The sequence below is a fragment of the Geotrypetes seraphini genome, chromosome 11 (assembly GCF_902459505.1).
Source record: "Geotrypetes seraphini chromosome 11, aGeoSer1.1, whole genome shotgun sequence".
Taxonomy (NCBI): Eukaryota; Metazoa; Chordata; class Amphibia; order Gymnophiona; family Dermophiidae; genus Geotrypetes; species Geotrypetes seraphini.
The window spans coordinates 12,993,477-13,020,365 of NC_047094.1; the positions used below are offsets into that span (position 1 = coordinate 12,993,477).

General features: G+C 44.9%; 1 protein-coding gene across 6 annotated transcripts in view; it reads left to right on the forward strand.

Moving 5' to 3' along the window:
• Positions 1-26,889, forward strand: part of TNRC18 (trinucleotide repeat containing 18) — a 223,838-nt gene that overhangs the window by 175,862 nt on the left and 21,087 nt on the right. For all 6 annotated transcript variants that reach the window (XM_033914995.1, XM_033914996.1, XM_033914997.1 and 3 more), the window contains 5 exons: positions 5,016-5,091; positions 9,709-9,817; positions 11,503-11,619; positions 13,730-13,894; positions 24,418-25,676. In XM_033914995.1, the coding sequence (XP_033770886.1) occupies positions 5,016-5,091; positions 9,709-9,817; positions 11,503-11,619; positions 13,730-13,894; positions 24,418-25,676 (1,726 nt within the window). The remainder of the gene's footprint in view (positions 1-5,015; positions 5,092-9,708; positions 9,818-11,502; positions 11,620-13,729; positions 13,895-24,417; positions 25,677-26,889) is intronic.

Sequence of the window (26,889 nt, forward strand, 5' to 3'; positions counted from 1 at the left end):
TTTGAGTCTTAGAGATTCCAAAGGACTGTTGCAATTGTGAAAACTCAAGCAATTTTCCATGAGATATAACATCATCTAAAGCAGTGTTCTTCAACCACCGGTCCATGGACCGGTGCCGGTCCACAGAAATTTCCTGCCGGTCCACAGGGCCAGCACGTGCATCAGGCCCAAAGCAGTGTTTTTCAACCGCCGGTCCACAGTGTGATCGATGCGGCGTGCACAAAGCCACGGGCAGCGGCTCCTACGGGCATCCTGCGCCTGAACCGGAAGCCTTCTCTCTGACGTTGCAACGTCAGAGGGAAGGCTTCCAGATGAGGCATGGGACGTGCAAGGTGCAATTAGTACTATTATGGGGGCGGGGTCTGGGGTGGGCATTGGGTAGAGATGGGCGGGGTCTGGCCCACGACTTAGCCCAGTGTTCTTCAACCGCTGGTCCACGGACCGATGCCGGTCCACAGAATAATTTTTTTGTTTCTGCCGGTCCATAGGTGTAAAAAGGTTGAAAACCACTGATCTAAAGTACGTATGCCTGCTTGCATCCAATGCTTCCGGGCAATCTTCGTCCCGCCAAGAATTTCTAGTACTTGCCAGGAAACCCAAATCCAATAATGAAGAGCTTCTTCAGTGAGTGAGGGCTATCTGCACTTGTGTCTCTGAATTGTAGCTACATTTCTGACTGTACAGCAGAGAAATTTGTGTTAACGAGAATAAGAATCCAAGCGAAAATTTTTGAACATTATTTCACAAAACTAGAAATAAAAAAAATAATGTTTTTGCTTCAAAACGAAAACTGAATAGGAACAGAAAATGTACTGTCCTGAATACAGTAAGAACTAACCCCCCTCTTGTATGAATGCAGAGCGTGGGTTTTAGCGCCGGCAGTAGCGGTAACTGCTCCGACGCGCATAGAATTCTGAGCATGAGCGTCGTAAAAGAAAGGGGTGAAATAATTTTCATAAAGAAATGGCTTGAGAATAATGAAACAAGCCTACTTTTGGTTTTTTAAATTTGACACGCAGCTCCTGATTGGTGAGGCCCGACTTTAGTGCAGGAAGAGGCGGTCGGAGCATACCACGAGTGATTTCCTTCACTCGCTGGTGCTCCGGCTGTCCTCTCCGACTGCCCCGGTCATTCGCGGTCGTCGATTCGTGATCATGGTCATTCACGGTATTTTCCGACCGCGAATGACCAGGCGGGAGAGGGCAGCTGGAGAGGCAGGAGAGGGCAGCCGGAGCACCGGCGAGTGAAGGAAATCACTCGTGGTATGCTCTGACCGCCTCTTCCTGCACTAAAGTCGGGCCTCACCAATCAGGAGCTGCGTGTCAAATTTAAAAAACCAAACAGTCCTTAAACAGGAACAGTACACATAAGAGTTTGTGTTTCTGCAATGTACTTGTGATCTGGATTGGAACAAGAAACAGGGCTAAATGGACCATTGGTTTGATCCAGTCTGGCTGTTCTTCTGTTCTTATAAAATACAAACTTCAATATATACCGTATTTGCCGGCGTATAAGACAACTTTTCAGTACCTTAAAATCCTCCCCAAAGTCGGGGGTCGTCTTATACGCCGGGTACTGTTTACATGCCCTTACTTTACATGCCCTAACATCTCCTTCCTTACCTCCTTACGGTGCTTACGGTACTAGTAAACCTGCCGGGACATCAGCGGGGCCATGGCGGGACATCAGTGTGACAAGGGTGCCAGCTCCTTCATCCTGCGCAGCGGGAAGCAGCGGCGCTCTGGCCCCACCCCTTTTCTCTTGACTACGTCTCTCGCACATGCGGCCGTGTGTGGAGTCTAGCCCTTAAGGAAGTTGCGGGGGCGAACAGGAGGCTTTTGAAGGCTTTCAAAGGGAAACTGTCATGCCAGCAAACTTGCTAGGGACTTGCCCGGCACTTGCTCTCTCCCTCTATGTGTTATCTTCCTTCTATCATTGACCGTTTCAGTTTGGTTAACAGTTTAGAAAACAAATAGCATGGCAGCTCCCATGGGTTTATTGTTCTATTCAGCTTTAGTGAATTAATTAAAATTGTTGAAATAAATTCTGATGTTCTTTTAAGTTTTATTTGTTGTGCAGAAGGTGTGCGGAAGAAGGGGTCGTCTTATGCGGCGAGTATATAACAAACTCTATATTTTAACTGTAAAAGTTGGGGGGTCGTCTTATACGCCGGCAAATACGGTATATATATTTTAAATAATATGCCTTTAAGGTAGTTCTGGAGCTTCCTAATTTGATATGGAAGTATATTCCAAGTTGCAGATGCTAAGTAAGAAATTAGCAATTAAAATTTTTTGCTGAAGTCAAATATCACTGCTGTACAACTTGTATAATGGAGAGAGGCCACCTTTAACACATGAATATCTTCAAGAAAAGCACTGACTAGCTGGGATATGTAATGCCAGATAATGCCCAACCTGATTCAATTTAAAATTTTTATTTTTTTTTTTTCTTCTTAGCTATTTCTGGGCGAGAATCCAAAGCTTTACCCGGTACTGTGCTTGGGTTCCAACTGCCGAAATTTTCGGCAGTTGGAACCCAAGCACAGTACCGGGTAAAGCTTTGGATTCTCGCCCAGAAATAGCTAAGAAGAAGAAAAAAAAAAAAAAAAAAAAATTAAATTGAATCAGGTTGGGCAGACTGGATGGACCATTCGGGTCTTTATCTGCCGTCATCTACTATGTTACTATGTTCCTTCGAGTTTTGGCCAAGCCTAGAATCCCTTGTTTAAATTCTGACACTATCAAGGACTTAGGATGACGTTAAGAGGTGACAGGCTCAGGAGTAATCTAAGGAAATACTTTTTTACAGAAAGGGTGGTAGAGGCGTGGAACAGTCCCCGGAAGAGGTGGTGGAGACAGAGACTGTGTCTGACTTCAAGAAAGCCTGGGGTAGTCACGCGGGTTCTCTTAGAGAGAGGAAGAGATAAGAACATAAGAATTGCCCCCTGCTGGGTCAGGCCTGGGGTCCATCGTGCCCAGCAGTCCGCTCACGCGGCGGCCCTCTGGTCAAAGACCAGCGCCCTAACTGAGACTAGCCCTACCTGCGTACGTTCTGGTTCAGCAGGAACTTGTCTAACTTTGTCTTGAATCCCTGGATAATGGTTACCGCGGATGGGCAGACTAGATGGGCCATTTGGCCTTTATCTGCCATCATGTTACTATGTTTCTGTAACCATAAAGTTCTATGACATCACAATGCAAGTATAAAGAGCCTTAGCCAATAGGGAGAGGAGGAGATAGTGGTTGGGCAGACTGGATGGGCCACTTGGCCTTTATCTGCCATCATGTTACTATGTTTCTGTAACCATAAAGTTCTATGACATCACAATGCAAGTATAAAGAGCCTTAGCCAATAGGGAGAGGAGGAGATAGTGGATGGGCAGACTGGATGGGCCACTTGGCCTTTATCTGCCATCATGTTTTCATGTTTTTCTCTTGATTCTGTCGCTGGTGTCATGATAATTGTCCGAGTTTTGCCACATCTAAGAAAGTGGAGCCAGTGATTCAGCCCTCATGCTGTGGTTTTTTTCAGGATGTGCTGTAAAAGTCTACAGGGTTGAGAACCTGCTTTATAAAGACAAGCCTGCAGACTTTACAGTTCATACTGAAGAAAATCACAGCACGATGACCGAAACGTTGCTTCTTCTTGGACACGGCACAAGCCGGACTATCGCAACAATCTGATTATCTCTTGTAGAGAATGACACGAGGCCAAATTTTCCCCCGACCCCCATGGGGACTCATTTTCCCGTCCCATCCCCGTGAGTTCTTTTCCTGTCCCTGCCCCATTCCTGCAAGCTCCGTCCTCATCTACACAAGCTTCAAACACTTTAAAATCCTAAGTGGCAACATTCTAGAGCTGAGATTGTGATGTCATAATGCCTCATTCCACCAATGCCTAAGCTCCGTCCTCATCTGCACAAGCCTCAAACACTTTAAAATCATAAGTGTTCGAGGCTTGTGCGGTTAAGGCAGAGCTTACAGGAATGGAGCAGGAGCAGGGGACACGACGTGGAAATTGAGTTCCTGTGGGGAAAAATTTGTCCCCGTGCCATTCTCTAATCTCTTGCTTTGTGATTTTTAGGTTTTGTTCGCTGACAGGTAAGTTTAGAAGGTGTTAAGTCATACTGATTGCGTAAGAGGACACCAGACTGAAGCCAAGTTGTTCTGTGTGCCTTAAACATTGAGAAGGACATCTCTAAAAAGCCATAAGAATTGTCCTTTATTCAAATCAGTTACATATTACTGCATAAGCACATACATAGTCCACTTCTGATAGTACTCCTTGTGGGGGAAACCCATTACTGCTTCCTCAAAAGAGAGTTTACTAAGGAAAACCTAGTCGTCTGATTAACTTGGACCTTCTGGTGCTGAATAAAATAATAGATCCCCTGGGGTTTCTCTAAGTGTCTTAGAATTACACGGGATTAAAAAGACAAATATCCCCTCATCTGTAGCATTTAGGCTTAGAGGAGGCTTCTTTCGGGATAACTATGAGTACAATATCTTTGTTATACGTGAAATCCTTTCTTCTGTACCCGAGTCTCATGTTAAGAGAATCGAGGCATTGCATTGGCTGATTCGTGCGATATGAAACAACAGGAGTGTCCTCAGAGAGATAGAGCCATCTGGCCACCTTGATGATATAACTCACTGAAGTCAGGAGTTTAAAGAGGAGAAGAAATGCAGTGGTTCCTGCTCTAACCAACTCCTTTGTATCAAACTCTGGCAATGGGGAAAACAGAAGTTCTGTCCGCCAACACCCCCCCCCCCCCCCCTCCCCGCCCAGAACGGTGTTGCCTTAACAAATCTGATTTGTAATCTATGATTGGGTTGCCTCTCCGTTCATGCCCCCTTACTGTATATAGAGAGGACCTTCTCCTTGTCTGAGTAACAGATGGTGAAAAGGGGGTGAGCGGAGCTTGAACAAAAGGAAGGCTGGATACGTCTGAGCATTGTGTGTGGCCCTTTCCGTGTTCTCTCTGATGTTCACGGCTGCATTGTGTGTTTCAGCTACAGAGTGGTAGTTGAAGGCGAGAGAGGGAACCGGCCTCATATTTACTGCCTGGAGCAACTCTTACAAGAAGCGGTAAGTTAAATTCTGCCTAGAGGAGCCGGGGGAGGGGGGGGGCAGAAAGTGAAGTTACTGGAGTCCTTGTGGAATCTGGATGGATTGGAGGGTGCAGGGACCAGGGGCTTGGGTTTGGGGAGAGGCTGAACAGATGCAGTGACAGAAAGGGAAGGTGGTTAGACCATTGTTCACGGCAGTATTTGCACAGAGAAAAAGCCCAGTAAAAGGGATGACAATTAAATGATTTTAATTAGATAGTTGCAGTGATCTTACCTCAAAGATGTGCAGCCAGCTGATTGACTGGGCTACACTTTTTTTTTTTTTTTTGGTTTAAATCTTTATTGATTTTCAAACTTTGATAGTGCAATACAATTGGTAAATCATAAATACTGCATAAAACGCACTAATAACTATACAATTATTACATTAAACAATCATTTACTCCCATCCTCATCTTAATTATTAATACAATAATACTTATGATGTGATTTCAATATTATAATTAAATAATTTAACTCCTCAATGTACATTTCCTTCCCCCCACCCACCCTCCCTGGATGTGTAAAGAAATCTAACGAAAAGGGAAGAACATGATCTCTTACTGTAATGCAACAAAAGTAGTCAATGGACTCCATACATCATTAAAGGACTTACTAGTCCCCAAACGTTCTTTCATACTTATATGTGGTACACACATTTACCCACCAAAAAGTGTAATTAATCCCGTCATGGTTCTTCCAATTATGTGTGATCAGTTGAACAGCTATTCCCGTCATGATCAGGAAAAGGCGACTTTTATACTTGTCTAAAGTAGGCTTAACATGAAGTAACGTACCACAAATTACCGCCTCATAGGATAAGGGGATAGATGACCCAAGAATGAGATTTATTTGTCCCCCAAATTGGCTACACATTTATAAATAGCCAAACATGTACAGCGTAAAATATAAATGTGACGTAAACAGCATAGAATTGTAATATATAAAATTCAAATAAGTGACAGGAACTTGACTTCTGAGGCGACCTTCCGTAGCAAAGATTCGCTGTGTTGACACCTGCGACGGGGTGGTATCCCTTGCTGGCCCGTGCTTATGGCGCAAACTTCCTGGAAATATTTGGATGCTATCATCCATTTTAGAATTTAAAGAAAAGGGTTAAAACCTCACGTGTTTTATGGAGTAAAAGGGACTGGGTCTGGTTTTTTTAAATGATGTTGAAATTTAGAAAAACGGGGTGACTTGTATTGGTTTTTGGTTTTATATTTGATGCATGAATTGTAATATGTGATTCTTGAAATTGTTTTTAGTATTCTGTGTTATGTATTTTATTATTCTGAGTGTTCATAAGAACATAAGGATTGCCGCTGCTGGGTCAGGCCTGGGGTCCATCGTGCCCAGAAGCCTGCTCACGCAGCGGCCCTTAGGTCAAAGACCAGCGCCCAAACTGAGACTAGCCCTATCTGCGTACATTCTGGTTCAGCAGGAACTTGTCTAACTTTGTCTTGAATCCCTGGAGAGTGTTTTCCCCTATAACAGACTCCGGAAGAGTGTTCCAGTTCTCTACCACTCTTTGGGTGAAGAAGAACTTCCTTACGTTTGTACGCAATCTATCCCCTTTCAACTTTAGAGCGTGCCCTCTCGTTCTCTCTACCTTGAAGAGGGTGAACAACCTGTCCTTATCTACTAAATCTATTCCCTTCAGTACCTTGAATGTTTCGATCATGTCCCCTCTCAATCTCCTCTGTTCGAGGGAGAAGAGGCCCAGTTTCTCTAATCTTTCTCTGTACGTCAACTCCTCCAGCCCCTTAACCATCTTAGTCACCCTTCTCTGGACCCTCAATTGTTTCCTGCCTAGAGGTTATAAATTAAATAAAGACTGACCATTACTTCATTCCCAAAGGCTTGCTGGGACCCCCCAAAAAGTCTTCAATTTATTTTTTGAATGACTGTAGATTCTTTTCTGCTCTAAGTAAACCTGACTTTGGCTCTGCCGTATAAAAAATGGAGGATCTGTGTTCTGTCAATCTCACAAAGTGAAAAGATGGTACATTAAGTGGTTTCATTGAAGCTGACCTCAGTGGCGTAGTGAGAGTAAGAGGTGCCCTACCCTCACCCTCGTCTCAATTCTCCCCCCCACCGCTCCTTCCCCGATCCCGCCTGCCCCGCGCGCTCCCCCTTCTGTTCCCTTGTAAATCTAGTTGAAGTTGTTGCTCGCGGCGGTCACCAATGTGCTCCTCAGCACCCCCCGTCGGCTCTCCCTCTGATGTCACTTCCTGACATCAGCAGGAGAGCCGACGGGGTTGCAAAGAGCACATTGTTGACCACTGTGAACAACAACTTCCGCTAGAGGTATGGGGAAAGGGGGGCACACTTGTGGAGGAGAGGGATGGAAAAGGGGGGGCAGATAGGATGCCTCCACCAACATGGCGCCCAGGTCAGACTGCCCCCCCTAACCCCCCACTGCCTGATCTTAATGCTGCATGATTCATATTCTGTGAGAGCCGCTATTCTCACATTATCCCTCTCCTCAAGTCGCTTCACTGGCTCCCCGTCCATTTCCGAATACAGTTTAAACTCCTCTTGCTGACCTACAAGTGCGTTCGCTCTGAAGCCCCCCGATATCTCTCCTCGCTCATCTCCCCCTATGGTTCCCCCTCATGATCTCTGCTCATCGGGCAAGCCCCTCTTATCTGTACCTTTCTCTTCCACCGCCAACTCCAGACTCCATCCCTTCTTTCTTGCGGCGCCGTATGCCTGGAACAGGTTGCCTGAATCAACAGGTCGTGCTCCGGCCCGGGCAGTGTTCAAATCCAAGCTAAAGGCCCACTTTCTTTGAAACTGCTTTCAACTCTTCAACTTCCCCTCACTGCTGTCAGATACCTCGACCCGCTATAACCTCCACAAACCTGGAATGTCCTATCTAAATTAGATTGTAAGCTCTTCCGAGCAGGGACTGTCTATTATATGTTAAATGTACAGCGCTGCATAGGCCTTTTCAGCGCTATAGAAATAATAAATAGTAGTAGACGACTAATAAAGATGGAACACTGGGGAAATTGGTTCAGGTATCCCATTATTTAATACTTTAAAGTTCAATATCAAAACCTTTCTGTGATGGAAGGGTCATTCTGAATTTTATCAGCAGGAGGGTTATGTGGCTTTTCTGCTGCTTGTGTGAGAGGACACAGATTTTAGTTGTGGTCTCAAAGGACCATGTCTCATTTCTAATTGCATTACATGGGGACAGTTTGCCAAGCTCTAACTGGGGAACTAGCCTTTCTGAAAACCTGCCTCCCTCCACCCTTGCGCCGTCTGGCTAAACGTCGGGGGGGGGGGGGGGATTTCACAGCCTGTTCTTTTTCTATTCAGCTAGAAGGGGGCATTCCTAGGGGTGGTTTTGATGTGGAATTGGATAACACGCATGGATGGGATTTCCAGCAAAAATCTGCTCCACAGCAAAGCAGGTAGAACGAGCTTCTGCCCTCGTCCTCATGGCTGATTTCCCCTCTGAAAATTAGGCACATGGTTCCTGGGTGTTGCACCTACAGACGCTGTCAGAAAATAGTCCCCCATTCCTCCATATGTGAAAATACATTTGCAGAATTGGTCTCTTCAGACATTCCTGTTCAGCTGTATGCTGCTTTGTAATTCTTCAAAATTAGGGCTCTATTTCCCCTCCCCCCAGGGCAATTTGGAGGGTCACTTAACTCCACACCCTGATCACCCCCTTCCCTTTAGGTCTTTCCTAAGAGCGAACGTTCCCAGGGCTGCCATTGCTCCCCGCCCTCCAACCTCACCAGCTTTGAGCTTTCCCTTTGCTGCAACTTCCTGGACCCGTGAACAGGAAGTTGCGTCAAAGGGAAGGCTTGGGCCAGCATGAGCTGGAGTGTGGGGGGGGGGGGGGAATTTTCTGCTGCGTGCTGCCGGCAGAGAACTAAAAGTACCACGAGTGGGGGAAGGTTTTGAGGCCAGTAGAGTTAAAGTGGACCCCCTGATCTTCTGGAGGAAGAGATGCTGGGAGCCTTCATCTGGCAGGGCTTGAGGATCCCCGCCAGCTACTTTGCTGCTGTGGCACTGCTAGGTGGGCCTGAGTTCAAAGTGTGTGTGTGTGGGGGGGGGGGGGGAGGGGCTGTTTCTACCTGTGATTATGCCATTGGTGCATGCTAAATGACTTATATCAGCTTCGTGCCAAAGTAACATGTAGGATGTGCCCTGTTTTTAAAGAGGCAGTTAATTGGCCTGATGGATATTTGGCAAACCTGTCAATTAAAGAAGACGATATAAATTATAAAAAAAAAATATTTTAAATAGCTAAACCAGTGGTTCCCAAACCCTGTCCTGGGGGACCCCCCAGCCAGTCGGGTTTTCAAGATATCCCTAATGAATATGCATGAGAGAGATTTGCATATAATGGAAGTGACAGGTATGCAAATCTCTCTCATGCATATTCATTAGGGATATCTTGAAAACCCGACTGGCTGGGGGTCCCCCAGGACAGGGTTTGGGAACCACTGCACTAAACGGAGAGAAAAATTGGTTGAAAATGACTAAGCCTAACTTCTAATGATGGAGTTGTGGTATTTTCTCGGCCATTTAGGGTCACTGATCTCCTTTTATATATCTTGATTTCCAACAGATCATAGACGTGAAGCCGCCATCAATGCGATTTCTACCAGAAGGAACCAGGATTGCTGCCTACTGGAGTCAGCAATACCGCTGTTTGTACCCAGGCACCGTGGTCAGAGGTAAGGCTGCAATTATCTCCCCCCCCAAAAAAACCTGTAGTGCGGTTTTTAGCGCCGGCCATGGCGGTAACAGCTACAACGCTCATAGAATTCCTTTGAGTGTCATGCTAAGAGCGGATAGAGTAGCTGGTTTTAAGAAAGGTTTGGGCAAGTTCCTGGAAGAAAAGTCCATAGTCTGTTGTTGAGAAAGACATGGGGGAAGCCACTGCTTGCCCTGGATCGGTAGCATGGAATGTTGTTACTCTGGGGATTCCGGAATCTTGCTACTCTTTGGGGATTCTGCATGGAATGTTGCTTCTGTTTGGAGTTCCAGAATCTTGCTAATCTTTGAGATTCTGGAATGTTGCTATTCTTTGGGTTTTGGCCAGGTACAAGTGACCTGGAATGGCCACCGTGAGAATGGGCTACTGGGCTTGATGGACCATTGGTCTGACCCAGTAAGCCTATTCTTATGTTCATTGTCCTATACTTGGCTCACATAAGAACATAAGAGTTGCCGTACTGGGACAGGCCAAAGGTCCACCAAGCCCAGTATCCTGTTTGCAACAGCGGCCACCCCAGGTCCCAAGTTCCTAGCTAGATTTCAAGTAGCAAAACAGATTTTTTGCTGCTTATCCTAGGAATAAGCAGTGGATTTTTCCCCAAGTTCATTTCAACAATGGCTTGTGGACTTCTCTTTCAGGAAACTATCCAAGCCTTTTATAAACCCCGCTAAGCTAACTGATTTCACCACATTTTCCAGCAACGAATTCCAGAATTTAATTACACGTTGTGTGAAGAAATATTTTCTTTGTTTTGTTTTAAATCTATTACTTAGAAGCTTCATTGCATGTTCCCTAGTCCTAGTGTTTTTGGAAAGAGTGAACAAGTGATTCACGTCTACCTGAACACGTTCTAACCTCCACGCTGACAAGGAATAGAGAAGCAACTTACCATATATACTCAAATATAAGTCAAGACCCCCATTTTTCACCCCAAAAAGGAGGAAAAATTGTTCACTTGAATATAAGTCAGGCAGCTTAATATTCAAGTGCCCTGCCCTGTCAGGATCTGTACTCAGCGCCCCCTTCCTCCCCTGTCAGGCTCTGCACCCAGCCCCCCTTCCCTCCCTCCCTCCCAGGCTGTCCATCCTGTCCCCCCTCCCTGCCCTGTCTATCATACCTCCTCTGCCACTGAAATCCCTGGTGGTCCAGAGGTGTAGCAGGCAGGAGCGTGCTTTCCACGCTTCAGCCGCTGAGTGCTACCGAGCAGGATCACACTTTGGTGCTGCTGCTTGGGGCTAAGCGGTTTCCTGAATGGCTCCCGCGAATATCTCTGATGTTTAATTGCGAGCATTCACACCACCTCTATGACTGGGATAAGTGCTCACACCTTTGGTCTGTCCCAGTATGGAAATTTTTATGTTCCTATGTGAGCCAAGTATAGGACAATCAAGCCACTGTGACATCACTGATGAGTTTGACTCTTAGGCATTGGTGGAATTAGGCATTATGACGTCACAATCTCTGCTCTGGAATGTTGCTACTCTCTGGGTTTCTGCCACATACTTGGGACCTGGGTTGGCCACTGTTGGAAACAGGAGACCAGTGTGTTTAAACATTTGCTCAGATTGCATTGAATAAGGTCTCTTTGGAATCAATTCCATTGAATATCCTTTCTCCTGTTTTTATCCCCTCAATCATTAGGTTCCCTGGATCAAGAAGATGACGGGGATCTGGTGACGGTGGAGTTTGATGACGGGGACACTGGCCGCATCCCCCTGTCCCACATTCGACTTCTGCCGCCCGATTACAAAATACAATGTAAATATATAGGCTAGGTTCTCGCATGTCGATTTCTGTATCGTACCCCGACATCTGAAAGTTCGTAGTTAAAAGAACGCTGCCAAAGAAGCATTTTAATAGCTGAAAGATCCGAGCACCTGAAAAGCACCACCGATGTAAGCCTGGCGATTTGGGTATGCAGGATAAGGCCCCCCCCCCCCCCCTATTAACTGCGGTAAATGCACCGAAGCTCATTCAGTTCCAGCAGCTTTGTAAAAGGGGTTCTAATTTTGCAATAATTTTATCCATCAAATTAAATCCAGTGGTGGGGGGGGGGGGAGCATGGTTTAAATGATCTCCTACCACTTCTATAGTAGACCATATGGTGCTGTCAGGGCAAGATTAGTCCTTCAATGGGCCCTAGGCACACAAGTATACTAGGCCTCCTGGGCCCTTTCCTGCCCCATACTACACCCCTGCCCCGCCCTCAACCCATGCCTTCATTCATTTATTTATTTACTGGTGGTCTGTCGTTCCCCCCTGCATGCGGATCCACTCAAGTCCAACATCATCATCTTTCCCTGGCCCTCCTAAAGCATCAGAGGCCACAGAGAAAAGACCCTGGCGTACTGGCTGTTCACAACACCACTGCCACTACTGCTGCTGCTTTAGGTGGGCTGGTGGGGGGGGGGAGGGAGGAAGGAAGGGAATATCAGATCTGCACGGGGGTGGGGGAGGGGGAAGCACAAAACAAAAGACCTGGTCCTCCTTAGCACAGAGAGGCCCATGGCAGCTCTCGCTTACTCTTCCTCCTGGCCCGTCCTTGTGCACTGGGGCCCCTGCTCACTGCTCACCAAACGTCCGTCACTGTCCAACGCTACTCGCTCACGCCGTCTGCCCCCAAATGGGGCTCGTTCGCAGCGCACTGTGCGCCGGCAGATGAAGAGACCAATGATGGCGCTCTTCGTTGGTGACGTTGGAGGGTGCGGAGCAATGGCAGCCCTGGGAGGAGTGGAAGGGAAGGCAAAGGAGGCGGTTCATTTGTTTCAGTAGGAGGTGATGCATGTGACAGGGGCAGCAGGACCAGAAGGCGCAGCCATACGGTAAAATACGCAGTAAATTCTCTTCTTTTTTTTTTTTTTTACCACAGTAATTCTGGCAACATTTTTTCATGTCACTATGGTTTACCCGCATGTCCCTGTTCCCTTGTAAGCAGGCCCCAGTAGGCAACATGATGTCATTGGAGCCGTGCACCGGGCCCCCCTGAAATCATTGGGCCCAAGGTAGGGTTACCAGACGTCCAGGAAAACCCAGACCTGTCTTCTTTTTAGAGGACTGTCCAGAGTCCTGGACGGACTTTCCAAAACCTGTCAGTTTGTCCGGGTTTTGGAAAGCCCCTAACAAGCTCTGGCCGCATCTGAGCATGTGCGAGATGACGTCACACACATCCGTGCATGCTCCAGGCCCTCCAGACACGGCTGAAGCTTGTCGGAGAAGAAGAGAGGAGGTTTGTGGGACAGGGGGCTGGAGGCGGAATGGGGCGGAGCCGAATACAGAACAGGGCAGGGCCAGAGGCGGAACAGGGCGGGGTCATGTGTCCTGATTTTTGCAGCCTGAAAAATGGTAACCCTAGCCCATGGCACGTGCCTTCTTGGCCTACCCTTTAATCCGGGCCCGGGTGTTGAAGGTTTTCTACAAAGTATGAGCATTCCAGAATGGATCTATGTACATTTTGGTTGGCCCTCCAGCACCTTTATCTTGCCTGGAGGTCACATGTCATTTTGGCCTCTTCTGTCTGAAATGCTGTTCCTGGCTGCCTTTGCAAGGACTCATCTTTTGCAAAATTTAAAAACCTGCTTTTTCTGTCAGGCGTTGGTTGTTAGGTCAGGGGCACTGAGACTTCTCCAGTGGATTCAAACCTTTTTCTTTCCCCTGTCTTTATTTTTGTGTTCACTTTTCACCCTTTTATTTATTTATTTATTTATTCTTTCTTTTCCTCAGTTTTGAATCCCTAATTTAGCCCTATTGTAATCCGCTCTGGCATTGAAAGTGTACGGCAGTAGAGACAATTCCATATCAAAGTAAAGCGTCCTTGTATTCCAAATGTTCTAAGGCTTGTGTCTGCCATGTTTATAATTTGCTGACACAGGTGCAGAACCCTCCCCCGCCCTTCTGGTTCCCAGTGCTAAACGCCGCAGTCGGAAGTCCAGTAAGGACACCGTAGAAGGAAAAGAGATTGGACTGTTGGGGTCAGAAGAGCCAGTGGTGAAGAGCAAAGGCCGTGGAAGAAAACCGAGTATCAAATCCCAAACTGGTAGGTCACTTAAGAACATTCTTCAACCACTGGGACACAGACTGTTCATACGCTTTATCCACGAGATTTGCACCATTTCTCAGACGCAGCTGAACGGCTGCCACATGTGTCTTCTGTACTTTTTGGGGGTCGCTCAGACCCACTCCCCCTCCACGCGTCTGTCTCGCATAGGAACCGCTATGTCTCACCCAAAATTGCACCTCCCGCCTGGGTAGGGATTCAGTCTCTGCCTCTCGCTCCCTCCCTTGTATGTCATCCATTTTGTCCCACTTTATGTACCCAGACATGTTCTCTTTTTAGAGGACTGTCCAGGCGTCCAGATGGCTTTTCAAAATCCGGCGGTGTCCGGGTTTTGAAAAGCTTCAAGCCCGGGGCCGCGTCGGGAGGGCATGCACGGATGCGATGCAGTGACGTCGCGGGCGAGCACATGCATGGGACGCCATCGCGTCACACCTGCACATGCTGGGAGGCCTTCCAAATGTGTCTCCGAGATCGAGAAGAGGTTTGGGGGGGGGGGGCGTGACTTGGGCAGTACAGGGCAGGGCTGGGTAGAAGTAGGCAGGCCGGGGGGGGCGGGGCCACATGTCCAGATCCTCTCTCATCCTTCTTCCTGTAAACCGTGCCGAGCTCCGCATTCGTGGAGATGGTGCGGTATATAAACCCAAGGTTTAGTTTAGTTTATTGACGATGAAGTTTCTCTAGGTCTTTGGCTAGATCGTTTATTATTTCGGCACAAAGGTGCCCTCGTAAAATTCATTCTCTTTTTGCATTTCCACCCATTTTCAGGTTGTAAATTTAAAACAATATCACGAGTGCACACTTTTCTATCAAGGCTGCCACTTGGGATAAGGAGTTCAAACATCTGCTATCATCCTCTGCTTCTGATTTACATTTTAAATTTACTTGTTAAAATGTTTATTTTATTTTTATTTTTCCTCTAACTCTACTTTTCACTTCTCTATTACCCTCCAGGTACTTTAGTTAGATTGTGAGCCTTCGGGACAGTAAGGGAATTTTTCAAGTACCTTTCTTATTTCTAATCTTAATGTATATTTTCTGTAAACCGCTTAGAACCTAACGGATGTAGCGGTATATAAGAAATAAATTACATTACATTACATTTTAGGAAACAACTAAAAACGTATTTGTTTTCCCAAATTTTTGTGTAATTAACCGCACACTTTCAAGTTCTTTCCTTCATTTGTAGCTTTATTAATTAATCTTTTGGTAACCACATAGAACGTAACGTTTATGGCAGTCTAGAAATTGCTTGTATGTTAGGGTTTATGTTACCCATAATGCACCTGTGCACGTGTAGTCTGTTTATAATCCTCTCTAACGCTGTTCCTTTCCCCTCCTTCAATTGCGTTCGTCTGTATATTTTAAGTTTTCTTTTTCCTTTTCTGTAGTGTATACGTAGGGTTACCAGAATTTTGGGAATGAAAATTCGGACCCATTGCCATGCCCCCAGGACCGCCCCCACCTTCTCAACCTGGACACTTGAGAAGGCATCTGCGCGTACTCTGGTGTGACGCGATGATGTCACCCGTATGCGCACGCGCGTGTGCGCAGATGCCGTCCCAGCGTCGCTGCTAGCTGGAAGCTTTTCAAAACCTTGACAAAAATGGCAGGTTTGGAAAAGCCGTCCGAACCCCCGGACATGTCCTCGAAAAGGAGGACTTTTGTCCGGGGAAATCCAGACGTCTGGTAACCCTATATATCAGTGGTCTCAAACTCGCAGCCCGGGGGCCGCACGTGGCCTGCCGGGTACTATTTTGAGGCCCTCGGTATGTTACCGTTGTGCGGGAACGTTGCCCGCCTCACTGCTCTAACCTCACGCAAGTGCTTTCCTGCATCTGTACGCGATTGTGAGGTGGAGTGGAGAGGACAATCGCGTACAGAACGTTCCAGAACGTAAGGTAACCCATTAGAGGCATGTGTACGTAATCTCGTGAAATTCAGCACCTCTCCTGGCGGTGACTGCTTGATGTAAGAAGGCCACAGCAGAAAGTGAAAAACTATCTAAGCTTCACTTTTCGCGTGTTGCACTGCTTTCAGCTGTTTATAGCTGAAATTAACAGAAGCAATTAAGGAAAGATTTATAAACTATAACGAGTTTTACCTCATGCAAAGTTGTCATTTCTTTAATAAGTCATTAACTATTTTTTCTGCGGCCTTCCAAGTGCCTCCAAATCCAAAATGTGGCCCTGCAAAGGGTTTGAGTACACTGCTTTATATATATATATATATATATATATATATATATATATATATATGTATATATATATATACACTTCTCCCTCCGTATTCGCTGTGATAGGGGATTAACAGAACCGCAAATACAGAAAAACCGCAAATAACTTTTTCATATGTTGTTCGCTGTTTTCTATTAATAACTATCATGAATATGGTGAAACCGCGAATAACGGTGGGAGATCTGGCCTGTTCCTGAAGGACCACTACTCGGACTGGAGGAGGGTCACGAGTGGGATCCCGCAGGGCTCTGTGCTTAGGCCGTTGCTATTTAATATATTCATAAATGATCTAGAAACAGGGATGAAGTGTGAGATAATAAAATTTGCGGACGACACCAAACTATTTAGTGGAGCTCGGACTAAAGAGGACTGCGAAGAATTGCAAAGGGACTTGAGCAAACTAGGGGAATGGGTGACGAGATGGCAGATGAAGTTCAACATTGAGAAATGTAAAGTACTACATGTGGGAAGCAGAAACCCGAGGTGCAGCTATACGATGGGAGGGATATTACTGAAGGAGAGTACCCAAGAAAGGGACTTGGGGGTAATGGTGGACATGACAATGAAGCCGACGGCACAGTGCGCAGCGGCTGCTAAGAGAGCAAATAGAATGCTAGGTATAATCAAGAAGGGCATTACAACCAGAACGAAAGAAGTTATCCTGCCGTTGTATCGGGCGATGGTGCGTCCTCATCTGGAGTACTGCGTCCAATATTGGTCGCCGTACCTTAAGAAAGATATGGCGTTACTCGAGAGGGTTCAGAGAAGAGCGACACGTCTGATAAAAGAGATAGAAAACCTTTCATACGCTGAGAGATTAGAAAAACTGGGACTCTTTTACCTGGAGAAGAGGAGACTTAGAGGGGATATGATAGAGACTTACAAGATCATGAAGGGCATAGAGAGAGTGGAGAGGGACAGATTCTTTAAACTTTCGAATAATAAAAAAACAAGAGGGCACTCGGAAAAGTTAAAAGGGGACAGATTCAGAACCAATGCTAGGAAGTTCTTCTTTACCCAACGTGTGGTGGACACCTGGAATGCGCTTCCAGAGGGCGTAATAGGGCAGAGTACGGTAATGGGGTTCAAGAAAGGATTGGACAATTTCCTGCTGGAAAAGGGGATAGAGGGGTATAGATAGAGGATTATTGCACAGGTCCTGGACCTGTTGGGCCACCGCGTGTGTGGACTGTTGGGCACGATGGACCTCAGGTTTGACCCAGCGGAGGCATTGCTTATGTTCTTATGAGAGGCAAAACACGGTGAAGAAAGTGCTGGGAATCAGCGATTTTCTCTATGCAAGCGGATGTAATTTTTGGGGAGGAGCCAGCAAGCTAAAAACCATGAATAATCGAAACTGCGAATGCTGAAACCACGAATACGGAGGGAGAAGTGTATATGGGACTTTTTAAAAACCTGTAGGCTGGTCCATATGTTCCCAGCCCCTGACTGTGGTCCACCTGTTCTTTCACCGGTGATCTAGCCCATCTCAAGTTTCAAGTTTATATTAAAATTTGATATAATCGCTTATTTTGTTTTACTAAGCGAAATTAAATAATAATAAATGTCATTAAAACACACAAAAAAAGAAAAAAAAACCCCCACATACTATTACAATTTAAGAACTAAATATAAAAAAGGGTTAACAAATCGACTTACAAATCAACTAATTCAAAGGGTAGAGGGGGAGGAACTGCAATTTGTGTGTTTTTTTTAAGTTCAAAAGAGTAACATGTAGGGATTTGAAAGAAGAAAAATAAAGAAAAGGGAAGGTGAAGAAGGAGAGAAAGGAAAGGAGAAAGAATAAAAAGTTATTAGGTTAAAAAAAAATAAAGGCTGAAAGCACCTTTGAATAAGAAACTTTTCAGGTTACTTTTAAAGCGGGTCAGATTAACGTCCTCTCTTGGGTGTTGTGGCATTGATGAGGATAATTGTATTATGCAGAATATAATGGGGGGGGCCATACCCAATATGTATTAGATACGCTTTTAGGGCTCCTTTTACCAAGGTGCGCTAGCGTTTTTAGCGCACGCACAAAATTACCACGTGCTAAACTGCACGGTACGCTTCTATAATAACGCCAGCTCAATGCTGGCGTTAAGGTCTAGCATAGAGAATGACACGGGGAAAATTTCTGTCCACGTCACTGCCCCATCCCCGGACCACCATCTTCTTCACCACCCCGTCCCTGCCATCCCCTTCACCGCCCCGTCCCCGTCTCTGCCATCCCCTTCACTGCCCCGTCATCATCCCTGCTCTCCCTTTCACCGCCCCATCCCCAGTGTCTTCGCCTCTCCATCCCTCCCACCCCCAGCACCCTTCACGCGGTCCAGCAGCTCCCTCCCGCTGTCCAGCCGTGCATTTCTCTCTCTCCTTCCCTCTTACCTTCTCTTGTGGCGAAACTGGCAATTTGTATAAGGCTATGCGCTGTATTACAGCCGAAGCCTTGAAGTCGCATCGGGTTGCCTGCTAGAAAAGTTTCCTCCGATGCAACCGGAAACAGGAAGTTGCGTCGGAGGAGATTTTTTTTTCCAGCAGACAATGCGACACAACTTCAAGGCTCCGGCTGTAATACAGCGCATGGCCTTATGGAAATCGCCAGTTTCAACAAGAAAAGGTAAGGAAAAAGGAGGGAGGGAGGGCGAAGTATGGCCGGCGGGAGAGAGGGAGCTGCCGGATCGAACGCTCGTTCACCGCGCGCGCTAACCATTCACCGCTCCACGGGGCGGTGAATGGCCTTGTCCCCGATCTCGCGGTGACTTTTTTTTTTTTGGTCACCGTTTTGGCGGGTAACAGCCACCGTGTCATTCTCTAGTCTAGCGCACACGGCAATTTAGCTATCCCAAGCATTAAGGCCCTCATTTAAGACTTTAAAAGACACTAATGTTATAGTTGAATAATAGAAATCCTTCAGTAGCTTGTAACATTGCAAAAAGAACATGCAGAGTACATATTTTTCCATCATAGAATAAAATATTTTGGTTTAATGTCTGGAACAAGATGGATCCAATAATCCACCTAGCACTACATACATCAACACGGTCAAACCCCAATCATACCCCAAATTGGAGAAAAGACCTCAGTGTCTAGTGAGGGTATTTTCAAAAATCAACACCCACATAGACAAACCTACCTCAATATGCAAACATTGAGGCAGGAAGACACATCCTCGATCTAAAAAACTCCAAAGATAAGTGGGAAAACTTCTCAATAACAGTTGCATAAATATACTGTAAATGTCAAAATATAATCACAGTTATCTGAAAATAAGTTATCTTGGTAGTGCTGGGCTGTAGAAGCAGGAAAACCCCGCAAAGTGGAGCATAAGCTGAGTGCAAAGCGGCCACTCAGTCTCCACCGCGGGCACACTATTCACCACGATTGGCAACAGGGCCCCCTGTTTCGCTAAAGCGTCGTCGGGGGAAATGCTATGAATTCACATGCACACAACCAATATGCAAGCACAAAAAACATTCTGCGTGTAGGTGAATTATTACATTACGGATTTCTATTCCGCTTGTACCTTGCGGTTCTAAGTGGATTACATTGCAAAATAACTGGCCATTTCCAGAAAGTTACATTACATTGGAGTGCTGCACAGTGCTATTTAACTGGGCGCTATGTTTTTTTTTTGTGCTTGCATATTGGTTGTGTGCATGTGAATTCATTGCATTTCCCCGACGACGTTTTAGTGAAACACCGATCAACGGAAGATAAGTTGCGTTCATTTTTTTCATCTATCTTATAATATCTTCCAAGTCAAGTTTAACACAGCACAGTTGTGGTTCATTTAAAGGAGGTCTTTTTAGCCAGTGAAGCGAACGAGCCACCACCGTTATTCCACCATTGTGGAGGTGGGAGGGCCCCTGTCTGAGGCTTTTTCCTCCGTTTGGAAATGGTTTTCTGGCCTGTACTGTGTTATCCACATACCTTCTGACACAGTGCATTTTGCTGTTATGGAAGTGTCTTATTTAATTGGTGTTGAGTTTTTGTGGCCATAACATAACAGGCCATCACTGAGAACATCTCCCTCACTGAGTATCTACAGGCTTTATTTTTGTCTTTCATCTCTGTTCTCCTTACTGTGTATTCATTGCATAGTCAAACTCTCCTTTAATTGTTCCCTTCCCATCAAACTACCTAGTGACGCGTGTCATCTTTTTCTCGCTATTTCTTCACCATTTTTTTTTCTTCCCTCTTCTACATGTATTTGACCCTTTGTCTCCAACTTTCTATACCTTGTCATGTAAATCCGTGTGCTATCACGGACCTTAATTTAATGGATGTAAACCGCCTAGAACTTTACGGGTATGGCGGTATACAAGAATAAAATTATTATTATTATTATTATTATTATGTGACTAGATTCAAATTCTAGTTAGTTGCTTTGAGTGTCAAATTCAGTTTCATAGTTCATGCCTTGACAAATTTTCTTTGGATTTAGGGACCAGGCCTAAAACATAGAAACCAGCTGCTGACACCTTCCGTGATGACTAGATCAAAAAGATTTAGTGGAAATGTAGGTGCCTACATAGCCGGGCCATGTTGACTGGACTTGTACCTTGGGTTGGGGTGCTTTTGGGAAAGGCCTTGGGGGATCTAGGACATTATTTTTCAACCTTTTGACACCTATGGACCGGCAGAAATAAAAGAATTATTTTGTGGATCGGCACTGGTCCGCAGACCAGCGGCTGAAGAACACTGGGCTAAATCGTGGTCGAGACCCCGCCCATCCCCGCCCAATCTCCACCCCCCACACCCCGCCCCATAATAGTACTAATTGTAACACCATTTTTTCCATTCATTTATATACACACACACAATATATAATCTTATTAACAACACAAAATGCTTAACCACAAAATTAAACTACAACAAGCACACTGTATGCTTCTCAACATTCATTCCTACCAGAAAACAGATAACCCCTATGCAAATATAGGACCAAAAACTAAAAGTATTAATATATACAAACGAAACCCTAAGATTCAAGACTCTGCATGCAGTACAACCCCAGAGAAAAAGAGACAAATGCATTTCTTCCTGAACAGTGCAAAATACAGACAGCAGATGTAAATTCTCAAAACTGACCCAATTCAGTCACTAGATTTAAAACTAAAATCATTCCCCCTACCTTTGTTGTCTCCCACCCTCCATGCTGTGCCTTACCTTCTGGCTTGCTCCCTCTTCCTCACCGACACAGTACACAAGGAAGTGGCTAGTGGCTCCTCGCGTGTCCCGCGCCTCATCTGGAAGCCTTCTCTCTGACGTTGCGACATCAGAGAGAAGGCTTCCGGTTCAAGCGCAGGACGCTTGTAGGAACCGCTGCCCGCGGCTTTGTGCACTGCAGCATTGAGGAAGAAGGGAGCCAGCCCGAAGATAAAGCAGCATCATGGGGTAAAGACCTAGAACAATTGCTTTCGCCCACTACTTATGGGGAATTTAGGAAACGTCTAAAAACACACTTGTTCCTAAAGCATCTAGACAACTGATCCTCTCTTCTCTCTCCCCTCTATAGCGATTAACTTGTCCTTTTGATCTCTCTCTCCTCAACAATGAATTTCCTGTCCTATTAATTCTCTTTCTTCCTCCCCTCTTAAAGTCAATTCAATTTGTTACCTTTGCTTAATCTTCTGTAAACCGCATAGAACTTCACGGTATTGTGGTATATAAGCTGTTATTATTATTATTATAACGCCGCATCGATCGCACCGCAGACCGGCTGCTGAAGAACACTGTCTTGGGCCCAATGCATGTGCCGGCCCTATGGACTAGCAGGAAATTTCTGCGTACCAGCACTGGTCCATGGACCGACGGTTGAAGAACACTGATCTAGGAGACCAAGAGGCTATGTATACCGTATAGGTAATATACGGCAGTGGTTCCCAACCCTATCCTGGAGGACCACCAGCCAGTCAGGTTTTCAGGATAGCCCTAATGAATATGCATGGAGGAGATTTGCATGCCTTTCACCTCCATTATATGCAAATCTTCATGCATATTCATTAGGGTTATCCCAAAAACCCGACTGACTGGTGGTCCTCCAGGACAGGGTTGGGAAACACTGATATATGGTATATAAATTTTTAAATAAATAAATTTTCTCAAAGCACTTGGGTTACTATGATACTTTGTGTGTCTAAGTGCTTTGAAAATGAGCCCCTAAATGTTTCGATAAAAGTCATAATAGGATTAGAAGCTGTCTGGACTTCTTGGGACCCTGTGGTTGGATGTGGAAAGGGAAAGGTGCTAGGGTGAACTAAAACGGGATCATGCGTGTTCAATTATTCAGGAGGTGGAACGCAGTGAAGGAAGACCAAAAACTGTCTTGGATAAGCTGTTATTTCTTAATAGCGGTCATGCCCCCATGGTTGCCATCGTCTACTATGGTAGTAGGAAAAGATTGCAAAACACAGGGGAAACAAATCCACAGAAGACAGAATAATAAAAACAAGTGGAATTGTCCAATAAGAAAAGGTGCAACAAATAAAGATGTCTTTCAACTCATCTGGACAATCAGGTTATTCTTTATTCTTCCAAAAATACTCGACCCGACATGTACATGTTTCGGCCCTACGGCCTGCGTCAGGAGTCTATAGGTAATGTATAAAATCATATAAACACATATAGAAACATATATCGGTAACGATATATAATTTTCCTAGTAATAATATATTGATTTCTATTGATAATATATGAAATATCTAGATTGCTTTGTTGTGATATCTAAATTATGTTCGATTTTAAATTTATATGATATGTTGTTGTTATGGTTGATTTTAAATTTATATGATATTTATATGATAAATCTATACGATATTAGTTATTTATACATTTGTATTTATGTATTATTTTTTATGTTCGGCTTATTAAAGTATATATTTTTTTTGCATTGGTTAATGAAATTTTTATATGCAAATTGCTGTTTCTTTTTAATATTTTCAATATTTTGAATGTGTTTAATATTTTTACTATCATATATTTTATTATTATAGTGTTTATATGTTTCTATATGTGTTTATATGATTTTATACATTACCTATAGACTCCTGACGCAGGCTGTAGGGCCGAAACATGTACATGTCGGGTCGAGTATTTTTGGAAGAATAAAGAATAACCTGATTGTCCAGATGAGTTGAAAGACATCTTTATTTGTTGTACCTTTTCTTATTGGACAATTCCACTTGTTTTTATTATTAGTAGGAAAAGATTGGCATACATCTAGCATAGCCGCTCTCAACCTATTTTGTCAAACACATCCCGCCCATCTGGTTTTTGTGATATCTACAAGAATACACATGCGATAGATTTCATGTTTCCATTATAGGCAAATCTCTCATGCATGCTCAGTGTGTATGTTCTGAAACTTACTGCCTGGATGTGTTCCAAGAACTATTGTTTATTGAAAGCTTCTATGCCACTAATGACTGGGGAGTCAATTGAAAGCAGTTCACATGAGCTTCTGTAATGGTGTTACGATATAACTTGTACTAGAAACTAGAGAATGACACGGTGACAAAATTCATCACCGTTCCCGTCCCCGCGGGTAACTGCGGGAAATAATCCCATGTCATTTTCTAGTGACTATTTCAACCTCGGTCCTTCTACACCAGCATTCTTCAAAGCAAAGTTTGTGGGTCAGTGGTTGTGGCCATTCATACTCTGATTCTTCCCTCTCTCCTTAAAGAATGACATGAAGATGGTTTCCCGCGGTTATCCACGGGGACGGGTGATGAATTTTGTCACCGTGTCATTCTCTATTGGAAACCTTGCATCATAAGGACAACCATAGCAAATTGTAACCAGTAAACTGTAGATTATTATTAGCCCTAGCCTGTATCAAGTTAGGATAAAAACATGTATCGTAAACTTGTACAGAACCTGTAACCTGGTCTGAACTCTTTGGGGACAACGGGATAGAAAACAAATTAAATAAATAAAATACACGATCTTCTGTAAAGGTGCCACAATACAGAGTGAAGGTTTTCCTTACATGAGCTGATCATGTACTTCAGGATGCCCAGTAGTCGCATTGCAGTAGTCGAAGATCGAGAGTACCAGATATTATTATGCTGGACATTGCTTGATGGGTGAGGTAGGGTTTTAGTCCTCTAACCCAGTAGAGTTTTCCATAAGCGTTTTTCACGATGTGTTGGATCTGAATTGTCATGTCCAAGTTTGGGTCTAGCCACACTCCTAGGTTTTTCACCCCCTCCTTGGAAGACCTCTGAATTCAGTTGTCTTATTGTATTGTTATGACTTTTCCAGGTGAGGTCACCCTAACAGAAGTAATTGATCAGGAAGACGCTTCAAGTTCTGCTTCTGTTCAAGAGAAACCAACCTGTCTTGGCCAACAAAGCATGAAAGCAGCAAGAAAAAACCAACAGATCTCATCAGGAGCATCTCCTACTCGGAAGGAGGAAAAACAAAAGAGCTCTAATAAGATGAAGATCAAAAAATTGCATACTCAACAGCAAGCATCTTATGCACCAGTATTCAGTAACATAACTGGCACAGAACCATTTGGAGAGCAGTTGACGACACCAGGTTCATTCAGTCCCACTGACAACCCAAATGGGAAAAGTAAAACAAAAAAAGGAAGGAAAGCTGAAGAAACACAAGACTTTGGACAAACTACTAAAGGACAGAGAAAGCAGCTGGACAATGAAATCCTGATTAAGTTAGACCATGAAGGTGTAATGTCTCCAAAGACCAAAAAAGCTAAAGAGGCTATGATGATGAAAGAAGATTCAAGCAGAACTGTAAGGAGAGAGCGGAAGAATGTGCTCGGTATGGGCTACTCACCACTGGTGAACAGTGAAGTCAAGCAGAAGACCTCAAAATCTAAGTCACCGGTTGAAGGTGATGATCCTTTACCTTCAAATTATGGAGGTGGTAAATTTGATAGCTCTGAAGATAAGCCAGCCAAGGTCGAAGATCAGAAGAAAAAAGCACAAGAAGAACTGGATAGTAACAGCAGTGGAAGCAGCTCTGAGTCTGAGGGAGAAGAAGGAGTGAACAATGGCAGTCAGGCTCAGGAAGACACTAGTTCAACCAGCTCAAGAGCTTCAACACCCATGTCTTCATCTAATTCTTCTTCTTCCTCTAGCAGTAGTAGCTCAGTCTCTTCCTCCTCATCTTCCTCCTCCTCCTCCTCCTCAACTTCATCTTCTTCAAGTTCAAGCTCTTCTTCCTCCACAACAGATGAAGATTCATCATGCAGTTCAGATGATGAAGCAGCCGATACCCAACCTAGTTCATCTGTCCAGCAACCACTTCCTCAAAAACAGACCAAGCAGACAAACAAATCTCGAACTTCATCTCATGCTCAAAATCAGAAACAGCAACAGCAGAAACAGCAGCAGAGCAGCAACAAGAGCAAGCCTAAGAAAAGGGAAGGGATCCATCTACCTACCACCAAGGAGCTAGCAAAGCGACAGAGGTTACCCTCTGTGGAAAATAGACCCAAAATTGCTGCTTTCCTACCAGCGAGACAACTTTGGAAATGGTTTGGCAAACCTACTCAGGTAAGCACAATCTTTAATCATATATATTTTGGCCCAGTGTCTCCATGAGAAACGTATGCTGCCGTGCAGAGTTTCTGTGTTTGGTGCTTGAGCTCAGCTTCTGTTCCTTAGACCAGTGGTTCCCAATCCTGTCCTGGAGGACCACCAGGCCAGTCGGGTTTTCAGGATAGCCCTAATGAATATGCATGGAGCAGATTTGCATGCTTGGCACCTCCATTATATGCAGATCTCTCTCATGCACTTTCATTAGGGCTATCCTGAAAAACCGACTGGCCTGGTGGTCCTCCAGGACAGGGTTGGGAACCACTGCCTTAGACTGATCAAGGTTGGGGATACTGTGGAGACAGCATTCATAGTCTGTTTGTTGCTGGTTTCCGGGTCTCACTGTGTCTTTGTCAGGTAGAAACCAACGTTTCAGCCACCATTCTGTGGCTTTCTTCAGGGCTGACCCAACCATTATACAGCATTGATACCTGGTGGTCAGATCTTGGATGTACATATATTCCAGGTTATAGAGCAAGCATGCTAGGGTGGAATAATTTCTATCGCCATGACTGGTTTTCAATTACATAGGGTTTTAGAAACATAGAAACATATGGAAACATAGAAGATGACGGCAGATAAGGGCCATAGCCCATCAGGTTTGCCCACTCTACTAACCCACCCCCAAGTCTACTATCCTAGGGATCCCACTCCTGGTGACAGGTTCCCTTGGCTTAACCCTCTAAGGGATCCCACATGGGCATCCCATTTGCTCTTAAATTCTTGCACGCTGTTTGCCTCGATCACCTGCACCGGGAGCTCGTTCCAAGGATCAACCACTCTCTCGGTGAAGAAATATTTCCTGGTGTCGCCATGAAATTTCCCGCCCCTGAGTTTGAGCGGATGCCCTCTTGTGGCTGAGGGTCCTTTGAGAAAGAGAATCTCTTCTTCCATCTCGATACGGCCGGTATGCTATGCTGTGGAATCGTGTTTGTTTTAACATCTTATGTGAGTGGATTCATTGATCAGGACTCCTGATGCAGGCTGTTTAGCCGAAACACGGCCTGTGTCGAATCATGACATTTTTAAATCTGTTATTGATATTAAAATTCCCCTGTGTTTGAAGACCTGGACTGCTCTACTTTCTTTTCTTGATACATTGGTAATTGTGCAAGAGCCGACATTACCTATTCGTTTAGTTGATAGATAGAAAGACATGAAGTTGAACCAT